Source organism: Balaenoptera acutorostrata, chromosome 4 (assembly GCF_949987535.1).
Source record: "Balaenoptera acutorostrata chromosome 4, mBalAcu1.1, whole genome shotgun sequence".
Classification (NCBI taxonomy): Eukaryota; Metazoa; Chordata; class Mammalia; order Artiodactyla; family Balaenopteridae; genus Balaenoptera; species Balaenoptera acutorostrata.
The window spans coordinates 139,046,724-139,066,229 of NC_080067.1; the positions used below are offsets into that span (position 1 = coordinate 139,046,724).

At 45.6% G+C, this 19,506-nt stretch overlaps 1 protein-coding gene and 1 long non-coding RNA gene across 2 annotated transcripts in view; one reads left to right on the forward strand and one right to left on the reverse strand.

The window, feature by feature from the left end:
- HUNK (hormonally up-regulated Neu-associated kinase) overlaps positions 1–19,506 on the forward strand; it is a 109,103-nt gene that overhangs the window by 76,899 nt on the left and 12,698 nt on the right. Inside the window, exons 6-8 of the mRNA XM_028166940.2 lie at positions 5,665–5,800; positions 10,892–11,054; positions 14,928–15,011. Coding sequence (XP_028022741.2) covers positions 5,665–5,800; positions 10,892–11,054; positions 14,928–15,011 — 383 coding nt within the window. The remainder of the gene's footprint in view (positions 1–5,664; positions 5,801–10,891; positions 11,055–14,927; positions 15,012–19,506) is intronic.
- LOC130708156 (uncharacterized) lies at positions 11,323–17,036 on the reverse strand. Its single transcript, XR_009008258.1, has 3 exons — positions 16,843–17,036; positions 15,135–15,401; positions 11,323–11,645 (listed from the first exon to the last, which is right to left on the reverse strand). It is a non-coding gene; the product is annotated as an uncharacterized LOC130708156 (long non-coding RNA).

Here is a 19,506-nt window from a genome sequence, read left to right on the forward strand (position 1 = left end):
AATGTATCTGATCCGTGCAGAGGGACAGAGAAATCTAGAAGGTCTCATGTCAGCAGTGAAATCTTCCACCAACATTCCACTCATAACTCCTAACTTTCTAAAACATGTCACATGGCTTCACCCAGCTAAAGGAACTGAGGAAGTGCAACCCTACCATATATCTGGAAGGCAGAAAGCCAGAAATATCCGTTGACCAAACAGCATTATTAGTGTGAGCCACAGGCTGTAGGAGGAGGAGCGGGGGTGGGGGGTGGGCAGTGGTCCCTGCCATCGTCACTGAGGAGGGTCGGGCAGCAGGGCAAGGAAAGGTAGAGTAAGAGCACGAGGAAATCAGTCTCATTACTTCTGAACCAAACTTGTTTTTACCCCCAATACTATTATCTGGCCTTAGTAGGCTAGGCTCTAAGTGTCTTCTGATTGTGACAATTAAATTTACCCTTAAAGAAGTAAAAGTTGCACCCCTGAAAATGTTAACAAAAAAAAAAAAAGTCCAAAGGAAATTCCACAGAAGAAAAATTAGAAATGTTCCAAGCAATGTCAGCATCCCTGGAGTCGGGGTCCAACCTCACGTAGCTCCTGCGCTGAGCAGACAGTTCTGACTTTGGCCTTAAGCTCTGTGTGTGCTTGTTAAAGATCTTCACATTCCTACAGGATGTTGTGGTCTTGACTGGTGAGGCATGAACAAGCATGAAGTGCATTTCTATATCTGATTTTACAATTAAGGAATTTGGACATTGCCCTCCCCCTTTTATTCTTTTACCGTTGGGATGTGTGTATATCTACTCATCTTGGGCTTTAACCCTTTGTGCCAGGTACCAAACATAGCGTTGGCACATAGTAGTTGCTCAGGGAATCTAAGTCTCTGGCACTTGTGTTAAAGTGTGTGGCCTGGGAAGGCAGCCCATAGATTCATTTGACTGCTCAGATATGGGATCTGGCTCGATGCGGTAGGGCCCAGAGCTGTGCCCCAGCTGCTGAGGAAGCTCAGGTCATCTTGTTTACAGAGGGAATGACTTCAGTTTTGGGGATCAGCCACTGCCCTTCCATCAGCCCCCTGCTTCTCCAACCCTTTGTTCTTTGCACCCCGAGTTTACCACTTCTCCCTTCTACCGTGCCTGGCCCACCTTCATTTGTGATACTGTATAATACTGCCTTGTTTACATCCCAGAATACTAGCTTACAGTAACAAGAGTAGCTGCCATTTACTGAATGGCCATCGGTAAGTGCTTTTCATAGTATCTCCTGTTCTCAAAACAACTCTGTAAGGTAAGTTCTATTATTCCCAATTTATTAAGGAGGAAACTGAGTCTCGGTGAGGTCATATAGCTTCTCTGGTTTTTAATTTGCATCTGCTTGACCCCCAAACCTGAACTTCCCTACTATACTGGGTTGCTTCCCTATCTTTCTTTATGTTATTCAGTATAAGATGCCTCCGCTCCCCTCCCCACCCCAGATTTGGTGGTTTTATCTGTTGTCCTCATGTTTTGAGTGATATCAAAATTGAAACGTCCAAATTGAGGATATGCCATTTTATTGTGTCTCACTAACACATCTTTATTAATTTGATGATTCTATCATTCATCCTTTTTTTGAGAATATTTATTTGGTTGCGCTGGGTCTCAGTTGCGGCAGGTGGGCTCCTTAGTTGCATCTCACTAGCTCTTTTGTTGTGGCACGTGGGCTCCTTAGTTGCAGCATGTGAACTCTTAGGCGTGGCATGCATGTGGGATCTAGTTCCCTGACCAGGGATCAAACCCGGGCCCCCTGCATTGGGAGCATGGAGTCTTAACCACTGTGCCACCAGGGTAGTCCCCTATCATTCATGCTTGTAATGCTCTTTCCACGTCTGTTGTATAATAGCACTCTTTTTTAAGACTAAGTTGGAATAATTTTTGCCAAATTTGAGCTGAAAAAGAGCACAGTGTTATTGCCCTTGTGAGTGCGTTCTGCACGCTTTTGAAGATTGCCTCTCTTTTCCACCACGTAGTCTGAAAGCTTAAGCTGTTGGGATCTTGCCAATTCTGGCTTCTAGAGAGTTTCTCTTTCTGCTTGTTGGTGCTTGTACATCACAGAGTTGTGAATGCCTTTCATGGCTTTCACGTTTACCTTTTCATCACTACAGCTCAATGATGGCACTTAGAATACATTCCAGACACTCAGTTCAGATCTAGAGGGTTTTGCACCATGAAGTCACTGAAGTGATGCTGAAGGTGGGGTGTTAGCATTTGTGAGGGTTGAGCCAATGCCAGTTAAGATTTCTGAGATGGCCAACAGGCACATGAAAAGATGCTCAACATCGCTAATTATTAGAGAAATGCAAATCAAAACTACAATGACATATCACCTCACACTGGTCAGAATGGCCACCATCAAAAAGCCTACAAATAATAAATGCTGGAGAGGGTGTGGAGAAAAAGGAACCCTCCTACATTGTTGGTGGGAATGTAAATTGGTGCCGCCACTATGGAAAACAGTATGGAGTTTTCTTAAAAAACTAAAATAGAATTACCATATGATCCAGCAATCCCACTCCTGGGCATATATCTGGAGAAAACTCTAGTTCGAAAAGATATGTGCACCCCACTGTTTACAGCAGCACTATTTACAATAGCCAAGACACAGAAGCACCCTAAATGTCCAGCAACAGATGAATGGATAAAGAAGATGTAGTATATATGTACAATGGAATATTACTCAGCCATAAAAAAGAATGAAATAATGCCATTTGCAGCAACTTGGATGGACCTAGAGATTGTCATACTAAGTGAAGTTAGTCAGACAGAGAAAGACAAATATATGATATCACTTATATATGGAATCTAAGAAAAATGATTTAAATGAACTTATTTACAAAACAGAAATAGACTCACAGGCAGAGGAAACAAACTTACGGTTACCAAAGGAGAAGGGCAGTGGTGGGGGGAGATAAATTTGGAATTTGGGATTAACAGATACATAGTACTATATATAAAATAGATAAACAACAAGGCCCTACTGTATAGCACAGGGAATTATATTCAGTACCTTGTATATAACCTATAATGAAAAAGAGCCTGGAAAAAAGTATATTTTTATATATATGTGTGTGTGTGTGTGTATATATATATATATATATATATATACACACACACACACACATATATATGAAAAAAAAGATTTCTGAGAAGCCTCGACTGTCAAATAATTGTTGTTGCTGCTTTCTCCTGGGAGGTGATGAGGAAGGAGCTTCAGGTGTGGGAGACTCCAGCTGGCGTCCCATGGGCTGCACTGGAGCAAAAAGTTTGATGGCTTCATCTGTCTCCTGTGGCTCTTTCCCTAGGCACAGGGTCAGGAGCTCACACAAGCCAGTCCAGACTTTGGAAAGCTGCAGCTCGTGGAGGTAACAGGTTTTGCACCGGAAGAGTGTGTACCTTCTGTGACATGGAGCACAGAGAGGGAGCGCGCCCTGTGCGGGCCATCCCTACGCTTGAGCCCGCGTGGAGACCCCAAGTGCTAGCTTAGAAGACGGGCTGGGACGCATGGCTGTGCCCCCCATGGCTTTCCAGGACAGTGGAGAATATTTTAATCCCTTTTGCTCATGAGTCAGAGGGATAGGCAAGACCCTAACACAAACTTCAAAGAGCTCTAAGGATGTTTTCAAAGTCCTTTTTGGATAGGAAGGCAATATTTGTGATGTCCACAGAAAGAAAATTCACCAGTAGAGATCTGAACTAAAATTACTCGTGCTCATCAGCAATTTGTGAAGGCGCAGAGCTCTTGTTCTGAAAATAGAACAAAAACACGCATCCAGTCTGTTCTTAGCTCTTCTGGTTAATCATACTCTGAGAAAGCCTGGGTTGCTGTTCAGGTCCCTTGAGGGTAAGCAACAGAGATGTCTGTAAGCGGAACATCGTTTACTGAATAGCCTCCCCGTTTCAACTCATTAAGCTCACATCTTTTTTTCTTTGACCAATAGATGCCCCTGATAAAGCAAATATAAATGACCTTACAATATAGGGGAGGTGAGAGAAGGGAGATAGATAGAGGTTCCAACAAGAGGAACCCCTCTTTTGGAGCCCCACTTGCTTTTCAGAGCATTGAAGAACATTTTAGAAAAGTTTTATTTGGAGACGCAGCTATTAACCTTAGAATAGTAAATGTATCTCATTGACTGTTCTGGCATCTACGCATATATTTTTACCCACAACGTTCTCAAAGGGAAATGACCTTCTGGTAACCTCATCAACTGTGTGGGAACCCACCTGGAGAGGTTACCTGGGGTCCTGAACTAGCAAAGGTTATTTCTTTTGGGTTGATTCTGGCATCAGAGTTAGCTCCTTTTTTGATGGCTTCATTTTTACCCCGTGAAAAATGGTTGACAGTAACACCCATCATTCTGTAAAGGACAGTTTTTGAAATGACAACTAAAGCCTGTGAGAAAGTGAGAATTTTTATGACTTATCACTGAAAAGTTATATTATCTTAGAAAACTGAAAAATAGCTTTGGAGAGAAGATAGAAAAGTTTGGTGACCAAGCAAATTAAGATTATTTTCCGGAATCTATTGCTTGGTATATTGGAAATTGGATATCATGTAGAAAGCTACATAAAAGAGTATTTTTTTCTCTTGCAAGGAGAATATCACAATGCTTCATAAAATGAGTATAAATAAGAAAATATCCTGGGGCTTCCCTGGTGGCGCAGCGGTTAAGAATCTGCCTGCCAATGCAGGGGACACGGGTTCGAGCCCTGGTCTGGGAAGATCCCACATGCCGCGGAGCAACTAAGCCCGTGAGCCACAACTACTGAGCCTGCGCGTCTGGAGCCTGTGCTCCGCAACGGGAGAGGCCGCGACAGTGAGAGGCCCGCGCACCGCGATGAAGAGTGGCCCCCGCTTGCCACAACTGGAGAAAGCCCTCGCACAGAAACGAAGACCCAAAACAGCCAAAAATAAATAAATAAATAAATTTTAAAAAGAAAAAAAAAAAAAGAAATGTTAGAAAATTAAAAAAAAAAAAAAAAAAATCCTGGTCCCAAAACTCAAGCAAGACAGACCATCTTCATTTTGAAGGAATCCCTGGCATTCCTTGTCCATATGAGGACCTGCATATTCTCCTGCTGAACAATTTTGGAGCCTGTGACCTTCATGTGCATTATAAACGTATTTTCCCATGTTGTGTAGTTGTCTCCATTGTTATAATCTTAAAGGATGCATGTATAGCACAGGGAACTATACTCAGTATTTGGTAATAACCTATAAAGAGAAAAGAATCTGAAAAGAATTTGTATATATATAATATATAAATATATAATTATATTATATATATAATAATATATATATATATTCCTCAAAACCTACCTTGAGATCAAGCACTGTCTTTTTACTTTCTTTCATCCCTCTTTGGCTCACCTTTAGCAGTGGACCAGAGAAGAAACCACAGCGGTGGACCATAAGATAAGAGCACAGGTGGTTTGGGGAAGTACAGGATGTGGGGAGACCCGCGCTGGTTCGTGCTCTACCGTGTTCCAGGTGCACCTCTTGGACAGTATCTTAAACTCTTGACTTATGACACCCAGAGATCCAGAAAATAGATCAGCAGTAGCTCAGGAGGTGTGGTGGGTCCCCTGCCCTGGGTCTTCCTTCAGCCTGTAACACATGCGTGTTCTCTGCTGAATGCCTTTACAGGAGCCGTGAACTTCCTGCGTTCTCTCCTGGAACCAGATCCTGTGAAGAGGCCCAATATCCAGCAAGCACTGGCGAATCGCTGGCTTAATGAGAATTACATGGGCAAAGTGCCATGCAATGTCACCTATCCCAACAGGTAATCAAGTGCACACAGAAGGACTCCTCCTTGGGCAAGATGGGGCCTGTCTTACGAGCCCCTGAATAGTTCTGGACAGGAAACTACACGTGATTCGAGGAAAGGCCACGCCTTCTCTTGGCTGCCCTTCCCCACTCCGCACACAAGAGGGAGGGTAGGCGGGGCCGGCCCGTGTGGCTGTGCAGAGCGCGCCCTGCAGGGGGCGCCCGGCGGAGGGCGTGCGGGCGCTGAAATCAGGCCACACTCCCCTTATCAAACCTGCTCCTGAGGGCCTGCGTTTTTCCAGAGCAGCACCTCTTTCTAGTTCACAGCAAGGGACCGTGTAGACTAGCTATGACCTGAGTGAGTGTGTGTGTGTGTATGTTTGTGTTTGAGTGTGTCTGTGAGTGTGTCTGTTTGTGTTTGAGTGTGTGTGTGTGTGTGTGTGTGTTCCACTCAAGAGCTCTCCTGTCGGCATCGGCCGGAATCCAGTGGAATCGCCTCTCTCCCTTTTCAAACCATCCCCCCGGGCTCCTCTTCTGCCACTTCTTTGCTCTGATGTTTGTTTCAGCCCGAAGTCCCCTGCCCTGAAATGTTGGGGGCAGAAAGAAAAGTCAAGAATAGGAGTCCTTTGCTTCAGGCCGTGTCTCCCTGTGCCACTTCCGTGAGGAGGAGTTTTTAGGGAAGGCTTACAGGCAGGAGTCCACAGGAGTCCTCGGGTATCACTGAGGGACACCTCATGATGGCCCACATGTCCCCATGCGTGGGTATCGAGTACAGATTTGAAAACAAGTACAGGAAAACATTTCCTTGTACTTTTCCCTACTCATTTGACATATTGTTAACTAGCCCGAGTGGGGGAATGAGGACCCTCCCCCTTGGTGACTTTAGAGCCAACGTGAGGACCTGTGGGTCCAATACCCCCCAGGACTGGGACCTACCTTGAGTACTTCTTCCTTCAGACCTAGAGTGGCCTGCACATTCTAGATCTGAAGCTCAGATGAAGACAAGAGAGCCACGGATGAAGCGGGACAAGTAGAGCACTGACAGGGCAGGGAAGAGGTGTCCTCTGTGGTCATATCTTCAAAATGCCCAGGAAGGTCTGGAAACATCCACCAAGACTTAATGAAAGTTGCAGCACTGACTTCTCCAAATGATATGGGCAGGCAGAGCTCCGTCTTGGGGAGGAAGGTCTAGAAGAACTTCAGGGGGTGTGGGTGGACAGTGCTGGGACCCGCCTCCTGGCTACTGGGCCACATTTGCACTCGCCATGGCCATAGATAGCTGTCATCTACAATTCTAGCGTTTGACTTGTGGGAGGTAATGTAAACAAAGTCTAGGTTCCTTAGGTTACCAAGGGAACCTGGAAATAGACTGCTGGTTTCCAGTGCTGGCTCGATTTGGGCTAGTACCTGAAATAGACACCGGGAATATTAGCCCAGTGTGAGACGGAAAGCAAAGCCGAGGGGCCGTGCCTCATCACCAGGGCTCACGCTGCCTGGCACGCCCAGGTGTGCTCTCTGTAAAGGAGGAGGCGCTGGTGGCAGCCAAATGAGTCATTAACATAATGTAATCATGGTCTAAATGAGCAGAATCAATCCACTCAATGCAGCAGCTGTTAAAGGAAGTGAAGCCGCTGTTAAAAATACAGTCCCCCCCCCGCCCCCCGCTTGCTGACCACATCTTCATTCACAAAGATTCAGGCCCAGGCATCTCATTTTGTAGCTTATAAACAGGCTTTTGTAGATTAAAACTTAAATTCTAGTAACCTATACTGGCTTTGCCAGATTGGTCATTTTTGCATTTGGACTTGGTCAAAAGCAATAAAGGCTGCACATAATCTAGTTGGGTAGATTGTAAAAATGGTTAAGAGCTTGTATATTAAGGAAAACAGCAGCTCAGTATCTTCTGTTTAGGTAAGATTCGTTACTCATTTTATACTCGAGGCAAATCAATGTCCAGTTTTTAAGTAATGAAACCAGAAATCTCAACTATTGGGAAAGACACGTGTTATTTACAGTCTTTATTATGAAAAATATATGATGCAAAAAAAAAAGTGCTTTTGATGATTATTTTTCTGGTTTTACCAGCACACAGATGAAGGGAGTAAGAACATGTGACCAGGGAAAGGAATATTTTCTTTATAAAGTCTATTTTATAGCTTCCCGACATTCATAGCCCCAGATTTAATTATTTTAGATGTTGTCAATGTTTTACGTCTGGGAAAGAGAGAAAAAAAAGGTCCTGTGTTTTATATCACTCTTCTGTAAAGCCTTCTGTTAATTTATTTGGGCCTCCAAGTTGATATCCCCAAGACGCAAGAGGAAAATGTCTTTAAATGTAAACTCTTTATGATAAATGTTCATGCCAGTCAGTCACAGATGTTTGCTGTGTGCCAGGCTCCCCTCCCTGTTCTGGGAGCAGACATTTTTTTTAGAGCCGACCTTGGCTACCTCCTTCCTGCCCTGCCTGGGCCTGGACACTCTCCCACACCTCCAGTTAGCTCTGGAGATGAGTGGGAGGGAAAGCAGGTCATTGGTTCACAGGACAGAATTAGACCAAAGTGGAATAAAATTGGATTTAATGCAAATTTACTCAAAATTATACCTAGTGTTCTGGAACATTTTTTACCATTGTCTATATCATCAAAACTTGGAGGGATACGTTTGTTCTCTACATCTGTGTCTCAATTTCTGCCCTGCAAACCAGTTCATCTGTACTATTTTTCTAGTTTCCACATATATGCGTTAATATACGATATTTGTTATCCTCTTTCTGACTTACTTCACTCTGTATGACAGTCTCTAGATTCATCCACGTCTCTACAAATGACCCAATTTCGTTTCTTTTTATGGCTGAGTAATATTCCATTGTATATATGTGCCACATCTTCTTTATCCACCAAGGGGGGAAAGCGGCGGGGGGGAGGGGTTGGTGGTGGGATGAACTGGGAGATTGGGATTGACATATATACACTAATATGTATAAAGTGGATAACTAATAAGAACCTGCTGTATAAAAAAATAAATAAAATAAAAAAAGAAAGAAACTTGGAGAGATAACACAGGTTCAACAACTGATACAGGAGAGCACTAAATACATGCATTGCTTATTGAAAATGTTTAAAATATTACTCTCAGTCAAGAGCCAGTCCACAGTCTACGTTTGGCAGAGTTCACCTGTTTTGGAAGACAGCGGGTACAAAGGGCAGAGACCGGGTGTCTCCCCCTGCTCACTTTCCTCCTCTCTCCTCCACCCCCAGCCCCACCCCAGTGGCCCCCCACACCCAGGGCACCCTCCCTTCCAGGGCCTGCTCCTGGTAGGGGGCGGGGCCATCCGTGTGTAGCTGTGGGTGATTGGCCAGGGGTGGGGGGGAGGGTCACAAAAATCATGATCTGATTGGCTGGGAGGTGAGGCCATGAGGCTGTGGTCTGATTGGCCAATGTCAGGGCAGTGATCTCATTGGCCAGGAGTGAGGTCAAGCGGCAGTGGTGTCATTGACCTAGGGCAGGGCTGCTGGCACGTGGTTGTTACCAGATAGTTTCAAACAGTTGTGCTTTCTGTGTTAAGTGTTTGTGGCAATCTTCACGTAATTGTATCCTTTTTAAACAAACGTTATTATTTTTAACCATTAATCACACCAACCATACTGCAACCTGCTTTCTAGAATTTGTGATTTTGTAGCCAACAGGAGTAAGGAAGGCAGATTTTGTGGTTTTTTGGGCACCTTTTCTTTGGACGGCACTTAGCCAAATAGAGGGAGAGCTGACCTAGGTTACAATGGTCAACAGACCTAGGTCTGCCCTTGCTGCCCCTACTAACGGGCCTGTGAACTTGGCAAGTCGGTTTCCTCTTCTGCACCATTATGGGGTTATACTGTGTGGTTTTTCCTAGTGTTATGGTTCTGAGGTTCCACCAGAAATGTCTTCAGACTCTTTGGCGGTGGTTACAGAGCTCTCTAGCCAGATGTGCTCGCCTTCCGCTCACAGAGTACTGTATTTGCATCTGTCTTAAGGACTGTAGCACGTTCTCTCTGATGACACACCTCCACTACCAACACACATACTCTCTATGCCCCTCAGTCTGTTTTTGTGTTCCCCATAGCTGCCACTTCTTGCCTATGTGTCCCTGTGCAAGTTACTTCCCTGTTGTGGGCCTCAGTTTCTCCATCTGTAAAATGGGGATAGTAACGGTACCTACTCATAAGACTGTCATGAAGAATAAATGAATTTATTTTCTCTCTTCCCCACTGGAATGTAAACTCCATGAGGTAGGGACTTGTTGAATGAACGAAATGAGTGAATGAGTGGTTAAATGAATGCCTGGCATTCATTTCTTTGGCATTTTATCCCAAGGAGTTTATCTTCATAATACTCCTGTGTAGAAGCTTTAATCTGTCCTCTGAGAGCACTTTACTTTACAGCTGAGCCCCAAATCCCCTATTTGTGAACTTGTGAACTCACATTGTTCCTTTAAACACTCTCTGGGCTGGCTCCTGAATACCCTCCTTTCCCAACTCAGCTTCCACCCAACCTAAGTGTGGGCTCCACCCCATCCCCAATAAATACATTTTAAGGAAAAAATGTCAAATTGTAAAGAAATTTGGGACAATTGGGGAAATTTGAATATATTCTAGATATCAGAGAATATTAAGAGATTACTAAAATTTTGTTGGCTGTGTTGCTGGTATTGTGGTTCTACAGGAGATGTCCTTGGTTTTTAAAGATACACGTCGAGGTGTTTAGGAAAAAAGATGTCATGATGTTTGTGATTTAAAATACTTTAGGAAAGAAAGGAAGGGAGGGAGAGATGGAGTAAGGAAGGAAGAAAGAAAGCAAGGCAAAGTGTTAACAATTGGTTCAACCAGGAATTGGGTACACACATAGGCTATTAGACTATTCCCTTTACTTTTCTGTATATGTAACTTTTCATAATAAAAAGTCAAGTGAATGAATGAGTGTATGCATGGACTGATTGTCCATGAGGGGGCCTGTGTGTGTGCTGGGGGGGGCGGTTTCTGTGCTGTCATGTTTGTGACCATCGCTAAGGAGGCCCTGGAGCCTCTCAGCGATGGTGGAGAGGTGACTGGCTCTGTGTCCCTCTGCCCCGCAGGATTTCCCTGGAAGACCTGAGTCCGAGTGTGGTGCTGCACATGACGGAGAAGCTGGGCTACAAGAACAGCGACGTGATCAACACTGTGCTCTCCAACCGCGCCTGCCACATCCTTGCCATCTACTTCCTCTTAAACAAGAAGCTCGAGCGCTATTTGTCAGGGGTGAGTGGAGCCCCGCGGTGGTTTTCTCTGCTCTCTGTGGAAGAATGAGCTCTGACATTTGAAATGTTTCCCAGTTACTGACACTTGATCTGAGCTGTTAATTGAAACTAATGTGAGGCTGAGTTTCCTGAAGGTGGGATAAAATAGTAGCAAAGCCTGCTTCTCAGGGAGCGCTTTTTATCTGAGGTGTTTTAAAAATATTCTCCCACAGAGTTAAGCTCTGGGCAGGCTCGTGAGAGATTCAAGCCTCTTTTCCTTTCAGCTTCTTGTTGCCTTTTTGGCTCTGTTTCTCTTGGCTCCTTGGGGTCCCCACTTAGATGCACTGGGGCTTGTGTAATCATAAAAGTTGGGGAGCAGAGCCCCTCAAGCATTCACCTCTAAAGCGTGGTAGATGAGAAAGCCACTATTTACATTTACTTCTCTAGAAAACAAAAGTGAAACCTTGGCCCCTTCACTCAGTCTGGGCATCAGATAGTCCAGGTGTCGCGTGTGTTGAAGATGAAGGAGGTAGAGCTGGGAGCCTGTGTTGGGCCATGGTACCCTCATGCTTCGGTCACCTTCATCCTTCTGCCTCATGAAGTTCATACGTGCCTGAGTGAGGGAATTTACATGCTTCAGTATCTAGTTTTGACAAAATCAACTCTTTCCAAATGGACAATGGTTAAAAAAGAATTCTGCAAAGAAAACTGGATCACGGGCAGTATGGATTCTGCATATCACTCCTTCTGTTTCTCCTACTCAGAACGGTGAGGACTGACCAGATCTAACAGGAAGTCAGCCAGAGAAATTTGGAACTGTCAGGAAGCCCATCTGAAATTTGATTTCATACCCATTCCTGAAGGATGATCTTCACCTTGCCTATATGGCGCCTTGAGATCAGGTCGTATGGGGTCATCACTGTTAGGAAGACATTTAGAATCCAGAACGTAAAGAGGAACTTCTAGAGTTTTGCGGTGCTATTTAAAGTCATGTGATAGCCCAATATCCCACAAAATTCCACTAAACAATAGGCTTACAAACCTTTTATGAGGTTTCTACATTAAAGCTAAAGATGAAAATTCACCGATAGTTGGGGAAATGATATTCTCCCTGATGAGGGAGAAAATGACCAAAATGATGCCCAGAAGACAGCATGATCAGAATGTGTCTCTTATTAACAAATGGATTTGGGAGACATCTAGAAAACATTGCTGAATAGATGAAGAAGCTTGACGGGAGATTTGTTAAGCAATGGAACAAAAGTATAGATGTTTCTAAGCTGATTCAGCTTAGGGTATTTCCTAGATTTGGCTTCAACAGGAAATTATCCACAGAACAACTTTTTTTCCTGGTGAGCCACCAAAGGAATGATGTACATGAGAAGAAACATTATAGTAAAAGACATTTAAAAAAAAGAGCAATGTTTTATGGGGAAAAAAAAAACGTGCTCCAGAAACAGTGATGGGACGAAACTTCGGAAGGGAACAGATATGCAGCTGGATTTCAGAGCCAGTGTCATGGTCACAGGAAAGCTACTGCAGGAGAGAAGTGGAGTTCAGAAAGACGAGACCTTTGATACATAGTATGTTATTTATATCATTTTATTATGTGATAGGAGGGATTAAGAAATTCTCTCACACCAGAGAACAGAGGTCCTCTGTTCACCTATGACGATGAGCTTAAAAGACATGTTAGACTTGAAGCCATTTCTCATTTCTCTTTTATAAGAAGACCATATGTCCTATATTTCTTTCTTATCTTATCCTTTTAAATTCCTATTTTATTGCCTATTTTATAATGTACATATGTTAGTACAGTACATGCTTATAATTTATAAATAAATGCACACATATTGTAGATGCCTGCTAACAACTTTTTTCACTCATATGGGCTCAAGGTCACACCATTTAGGAACCACCATGCTAGGGACAAGTAGTTCTCAAGTAAAAGGAACAGAGGAGGGTCACACGCTGATTTTCTTTTTGAAATGATGAATGTTGTTCAAAAATTAGTTTTGAAAAATGTTTCCATGAAACTGACTGTAAAGTTTATGATTTCACATATTTAAAGGATGACATTTCTACTTTCCTGAGTAAGCTAGCAGATTCAAACATTCTTCTTTTGGCAGAACCAGTTTTCTGGATACTGATCAATAAGATAGAGGGGCTTTTGTTTTTAAAATAGTTTCTTTCCTTATTTAAATTATATTTTTAATTTTTGTCTGTGTTGGGTCTTCGTTGCTACACACGGGCTTTCTCTAGTGGCGGCGAGTGGGGGCTACTCTTCGTTGCGGTGTGAGGGCTTCTCTTATTGCGAAACACGGGCTGTAGGCATGCGGGCTTTAGTAGTTGTGGCTCGCAGGCTCTAGAGCGCAGGCTCAGTAGTTGTGGCGCATGGGCTTAGTTGCTCTGTGGCATGTGGGATCTTCCCAGACCAGGGCTCAAACCCGCGTCCCCTGCATTGGCAGGCGGATTCCTAACCACTGCGCCACCAGGGAAGCCCTAGTTTCTTTCTTATGTCTGCCTCCACATCTACATATGCAAACTTTGGTTACTCACACTCTTAATCATGCGGCTCATCCCAAGTAAGAGACATTTGTATGAAGCTCTCAGGGCATGTCTTGCCTTCTCTGGATGTCTTGCCATCTGCTGTGTTTGCCCAGCATCAGGGTTACAAATGGTGCAGTGTTGCAAAGCTCTGTGGTTTTGTCTACTGAGAAGTTCCCTGGAAACTCAACTAACTTAGTTCTAACTGGAGAAGGTTCTTTCTTATTTTATTGTCTGTTTCACCCTTAAACCTTAAATCATAGGACATAGGTGGTGTGAGAACCAGTGTCTAGGTGGGTGGCTGCTTTTAAGAATGAATTATTCCCCACAGACAGCCATAGCTGGTCCACTCAGTAATTTCCACACAAGGCTAATTTAATTGCACCTATGCACTGTTCCAGTTTTGACTATCATTAACCAATTACTAACAGCCGTGTATAATTTTGAAAGCAAAACTAGTGAACTAAAAAGTAAAATATTGTAAGTTAATCATTTGTCATTTCTCCCCTTATCCCTTGATTCTTGTTTCCTCTTTCTAAAACCTAGAAGCGTGGATTTTAATTTGGAGAGCCTGTAAAGGCATTCTGTGAATATTTATTGGCTGAAAAATTAATCAGTCATTTAATTTCACCTGTCGCCAGAGAGGACTGCACCTAAATAGTGCCCCTAGATCATCTTAGGTGTGGTTATCTGTCTTCTTCTTTAAGCTGTATTATGAATTGCTGTGACATTTATTGGGGAAGGGGGCAGAAACTAGGGCTTTTTTTTTTTTTAATTGAAGTATAGTTGATGTACAGTGTTGTGTTAGTTTCAGGTGTACAGCAAAGTGATTCAGTTATACCTATATATATATATTCTTTTTCAGATTATTTTCCATTATAGGTTATTACAAGATATTAAATCTAGCTCCCTGTGCTGTACAGTAGGTCCTTGTTATTTTTCCATTTTAGGGCTGTTTTTAAATAAGCAACATCTGTATCCCATTCAGTAATTCATTAAAATAAGGTATTCTCCCCAGCTCACATACTTGGTCTCTGCTTTCATGTCTTAGAGTGGTCTTCATCGCACAGATGAAAGGACTGAGGCCCAGCAAGGAGCAGTGATGTGCCCAGGGTCACCTGGCCCTTTCCTGGCAGAGCCAAGAACAGAAATAGGTCACCTGATTCTGAGTCCCGGGCTCTTCCCACACTCCATCCTTGGATGAGGCTTTGCACTGCAATTAAGTGCCTTGCCAACCACTTTCTGCCCTTTCTCAGCCAAGCACTGGTTTAAAAATTAATGAATGCTTAATGGACATTTCTATTTCCTGTGAGTTAAGCCAGGCTTTTTTTCTCTTCTCCTCTGGTAGAAATCCGACATCCAGGACAGCGTCTGTTACAAGACCCAGCTCTACCAGATAGAAAAGTGCAGGCCCACCAAGGAGCCCTATGAGGTGAGTGGCCCCCAGAGCAAACCCCAGGATCTCTTAGGAAGAGTGGATTTCCATTCTGGGGGGAAGCGGGGAAAGGAAACCAATTATTGTGGGACACAGAAGTAGCCAAAGACAAATACTTACTTGACTGAGCCTTTGAGAAATGGTTTACAGCGGGGCCGCCATCGTTCAGTCTCTAGACTATGGTTCTCAGCTATGGCCATGTAGTGGAATCCGTGAGGAGCATTGTAACATCTGGATGCCCAGGCCGTACCTCAGACTGATTCCATCGATCCATTCTTGATCCCCAACGAGGTCGGGGGTCAGTATTTTTTAAAGCTCCCTGAATGGTTCCCAGTGGAATCAAGGTTGGAATCCGCTGTCAGATCTCCAAAAGGTAAAAACGAGGTGCTGAAAAATATAAGTGTGTGTAACACTTGGCATCAGGAGAACAAAGTACAGTGAGGAACGGGAAAAAGTATCTGGAGCAAGCCTTTCCAGTCAGCTGTCCCTGGTGACTTGATGCTACCTAGAATGTACCTGAGCGATTCTTTGATTTCAGAGTAAAAACTGGTATCATATTGTCCCAAATTTGGACCCCAAATACATGCTTGTTAAGAGACTGTGCCTGGGAACTCGAGATCCAAGGCCTGGAGCACAGGGTAAGGGTCCCCCCACCAGGACTCCTCATTCGCTGTTTTGTCCAGTGGGACTCCCCTGTCTTCTCAGTGGTTTTCCATGGAATGTGGAACGAGCTGGGCTATGCTCCATGGCGGCAGCAGAAAGCAAGTGGGACACGGCCCAGGCCAACCCAGTGACGCGGGTGACGGGATTGCTGAGCTGCCGGGCACCGCGTGTAAATGCAGCCGCCCCTGAGCATCGAGGCTGGGGTAGCGGGGCGTGGCCGTAGGAGGAGGGCGAGGCTGGTCAATCTCGACAGCCTGGGGGATGGCACAATTTAAGGAGGCAGAGAAAAGGAGACGCCGATGACAGAGAAGCTAGCGAAGATAACGGGGCAGCCGGAGACCCAGGAGGGAAGGATGTCAGGGAGGACATGGGAAAGGTCAAGTATAAGGCAGCCAGTGGTGACAGCTGGGCAGTTTCTCGTCCTGGAGGAGGTGGAGAAGGCAGAAAGGAGATTGCGTGGATGTGGGGGAGCGAGGACCGTGAGCATAGATCTCTCCGTCGATGCCGCTGGCAGTGAAGAGGGGCTGGGGAGCAGGTGGGCCGGGAGGCGGAGGAAGGAACTCCAGCGATGGGTGGGGAAGGGCATGCATTCAGAGCAGCCAGGGTGGGCCCTAGCCTTGACCCCAGGCTGCAGGCCTCCTTCCTCTGAGACTGGCTGTGAGGCAACCAGCATGATGAGGACGGAGATGAGATTTTGGAGGGGCGGGGGGGGTGGCGCGCACTGGGGCTGGGCGGGAAGCACACGCACGGCTTCTAGGGCTGGGAGCGAGAGAGCAGAGACGGTGTAGGGCCAGACTCCCCTGAGCTCCACACCCCTCCGGCCAGTTGCTTACTGAAACTTCTGTTGCGTGAATGAAGGCGTCTCAAATCCAGCACACCTGGAACCAACCCCACCTCTCCTCCCCCATCTCCCCCCACCCCTGGCCCCTATTTTCTGTCTCCAAATGGCAGCCCCACCCTCAGTACAGGGCAGAAACCTGGAAGACCTTTGTATTCCTTTCCCTCACCCCGAGAGCCAGTCTGTTGCCAAGTTCTGCTGGTTTGACTCCTGAAGCTCTCCAACCCCTCCACTCTCCATCCGCCCCATCCTAGCCACCATCACCTCTTGCGTGGACCTCAGCGGCAGCCTCCTTCCTAACTGGTCCCGCTCCTTCCCCGTGACTACCTGGCGATCTGTCCACACGCTGGCCAGAGCGAGCGATTCACACTCAAGTCAGACCATGTCACTTCCCCGCTTGAAACCTTCAAAGGCTTCCTTAACCTGGAAGGCAAACTCTGTGACGTGGCCACCACATCCCGGATTGAACTGCCTTTGCCAGCTCCTCCAGCCTTGTCTCCCGGGCCCCGCACACAGCCCTGCTTCTTGCTTTGTGCTCAGTCCCATGGGCCTTGAGACTCTGTGCTCTCTTGGCTGCCACGGCTGGGCACACCCTGTTCTCTCTTCCAGAATGTTCTCCCCAGCCCTCTCTGCTGAGTTAATGTGTATCTTCAGATCCCACGGCAGGGTCATGTCCTCGTGGACCCCTGCCGTTCTCTGACCTCTGCCACTGGGTTGCATCCCTCCAGTAAACACTGTCACACACATTCTGCTTCCTGGGGCTTGTCCCATTGGCAGGGTTCTGTCTGTTCAGGGATTATTTGATTATCATCTCTTCCCCACTCTGGACTGTGAGTTCCTTAAGAGCAGGGACGGTGTCACTTTTGCTCCTCACCGTGTCCCTAGAGCCTACACAATGCCTGGCACCCAGTAGAGGCTCAATAAATATTTGCTAAATGAACAAATGAAATAATCAAGTGGACCTTGGCCCAAGTCTCAGAAAATAGAATTGGGCCAGCACCTGGGGAAGGTCGAACATTCCAGGTGGGACACCTAGAAAGTAGGGGACCACCTGCACCATAGCGTGCAAGTGGAATTATCATCACCTGATGGCCATGCCCTGCGGCAGGGAGGGACCTCTTACAGTCACTTGCAGGGAGGTTGGGTACCTCGGCTGGGGTCCAGGGGATACTGAATTCACTGGTAGGCCCCCCTGCCTCTTGGTTTGACTGTTTAGGGCCTCAGGTAATAACAGAAACTTAGACGTACCACATGCCCCTATGTGTGTGCCCTAGGCAGCCTCTAAGCCACCTGGCTGACGCCCATGTCCTTGGTTGCCCTCGTACCCGACCCTGCTTTTGTGTTAAGTGTCAGAACCGCGATGGGAAAGGGGCCTCTTTTTTTCATCCAGATTATTATTCTCAGCTGATTACTTCATTTGGCCTGGAAAACACATAGTAAGCATTTTAAAACATTTGTCGAAATATTTAATGGTTAGGGTTTCAATAGGAACACTAATGGGAAGACAGCATTTCAGTTTTCTGTGATCCATTTGTTTTCTCCAAACTGCAGCGTTACTTGGGCTAATTAAATTACAGGCTCTGACTAGATGATGCAACTCCTCTCTGTTGGAACCTAGAAAGTGAAATGGGGCCAGTTAGAAAAAGTGGTGAGAAAGTCTGAAAGAAGCCAGATTTTCCAGGTAAATCCCACTCAGAGCCTGTGTGGGGCTCTTCCCAGTTGCCATCAGCTGGTCCAGGAGCAGAAGCGGCCAAGTGGCAGGGGAGGGAGGTGTTGTGAGCCGGAGCCGTGGAATGAAGTTCAGGGTTGTACACAAGCTGGCTGGGGAGCGGCTCCGGGGCCATGTCCGGGCATTGAGGGCAAGTGATGGTCTCTTTCTTCTTCTCGATCCTGGTTCTTTTTCTCCAAGGAGACAGAGGAGCTGAATTAAGTGGAAAAAACTTCCCTCTTGGGACTACAGTGCCGTCATTTTATGACGTTACCACTTTCTCCCCCTCTTCTTCCTGTAACAGGCAGAGATTATGTCTGGAAAAGTGGGACACTTGTCTCACCTTAGGCATGTGCCCCAGAGACTCCGTTTCCTAAGAGGCCCTGGGGGACCATGGGGGTGGTGGCAGAGCAGTCATCATCTCTAAACTGGCTTATTAAAGCTGTAGAGAGCCAGGAGCCAAGTTTGTTTAGTCTTGAAGAATAATGCTAATTTGTAGCAAAATGTAAGTTAGAATTAGCAGGGCTTCTCTGTAGTGTCAAAGTAACATTGCAGTTTTGGAAGAAAAGTTATGCAGGGGTGGCGGAGGGACTGTATTATACACAATACAAGAAGTGTATTGTCACCCAGTTCTGGAGGCCAGAAGTCCAAGTTCGAGGTGTCTGCAGGCTTGGTTCCCTCGGAGGGCCGTGAGGGAGAATCTTTCATGCCTCCTAGCTTCTGGTGGCTGCTGGCAATCTTTGGCATTCTTTGGCTTGTAGAAGCATCACCCCGATCTCTGCCTTCATCTTCACATGGCGTTCTCTGTGTGTGTGTGACCAATTTCCCCCTTTCTATTAGAATACCAGTCACATTGCACTAGAATGCACCCTGATGACCTCATCTTAACTTGCTTACCTCTGTCAAGGTAACACCAACACTCCTTCTTCTCAAAGGCAAAGGAGAGCAAACTTTCACACTCCCCCCTCCCCCAAGCTTCACAGAGGATGTGACGGGCCTGTCCTGACCCTGTCCTCAAGTAAGGCCACATTCTGAGGTCTGGGGGTTAGGAGTCCAACATATGAATTTGGGGGGAATAAAATTAAACCCATAACGGAGACTCTAAGTTTAAAGGTAAAATATTACAATGATTTTTCTTTGTGTCATTTTAAAATCTGTACAAAGTTTTAAAATCAAGTATGGAATCAGGTCAAGCTGAATTGTTAGAAATCAGAACAGTGGTTACCTTTGGGGACGGGGAGAGGATGCTGGGAACGAGGGACTTCCAGGTGCCAGCTGGGTTC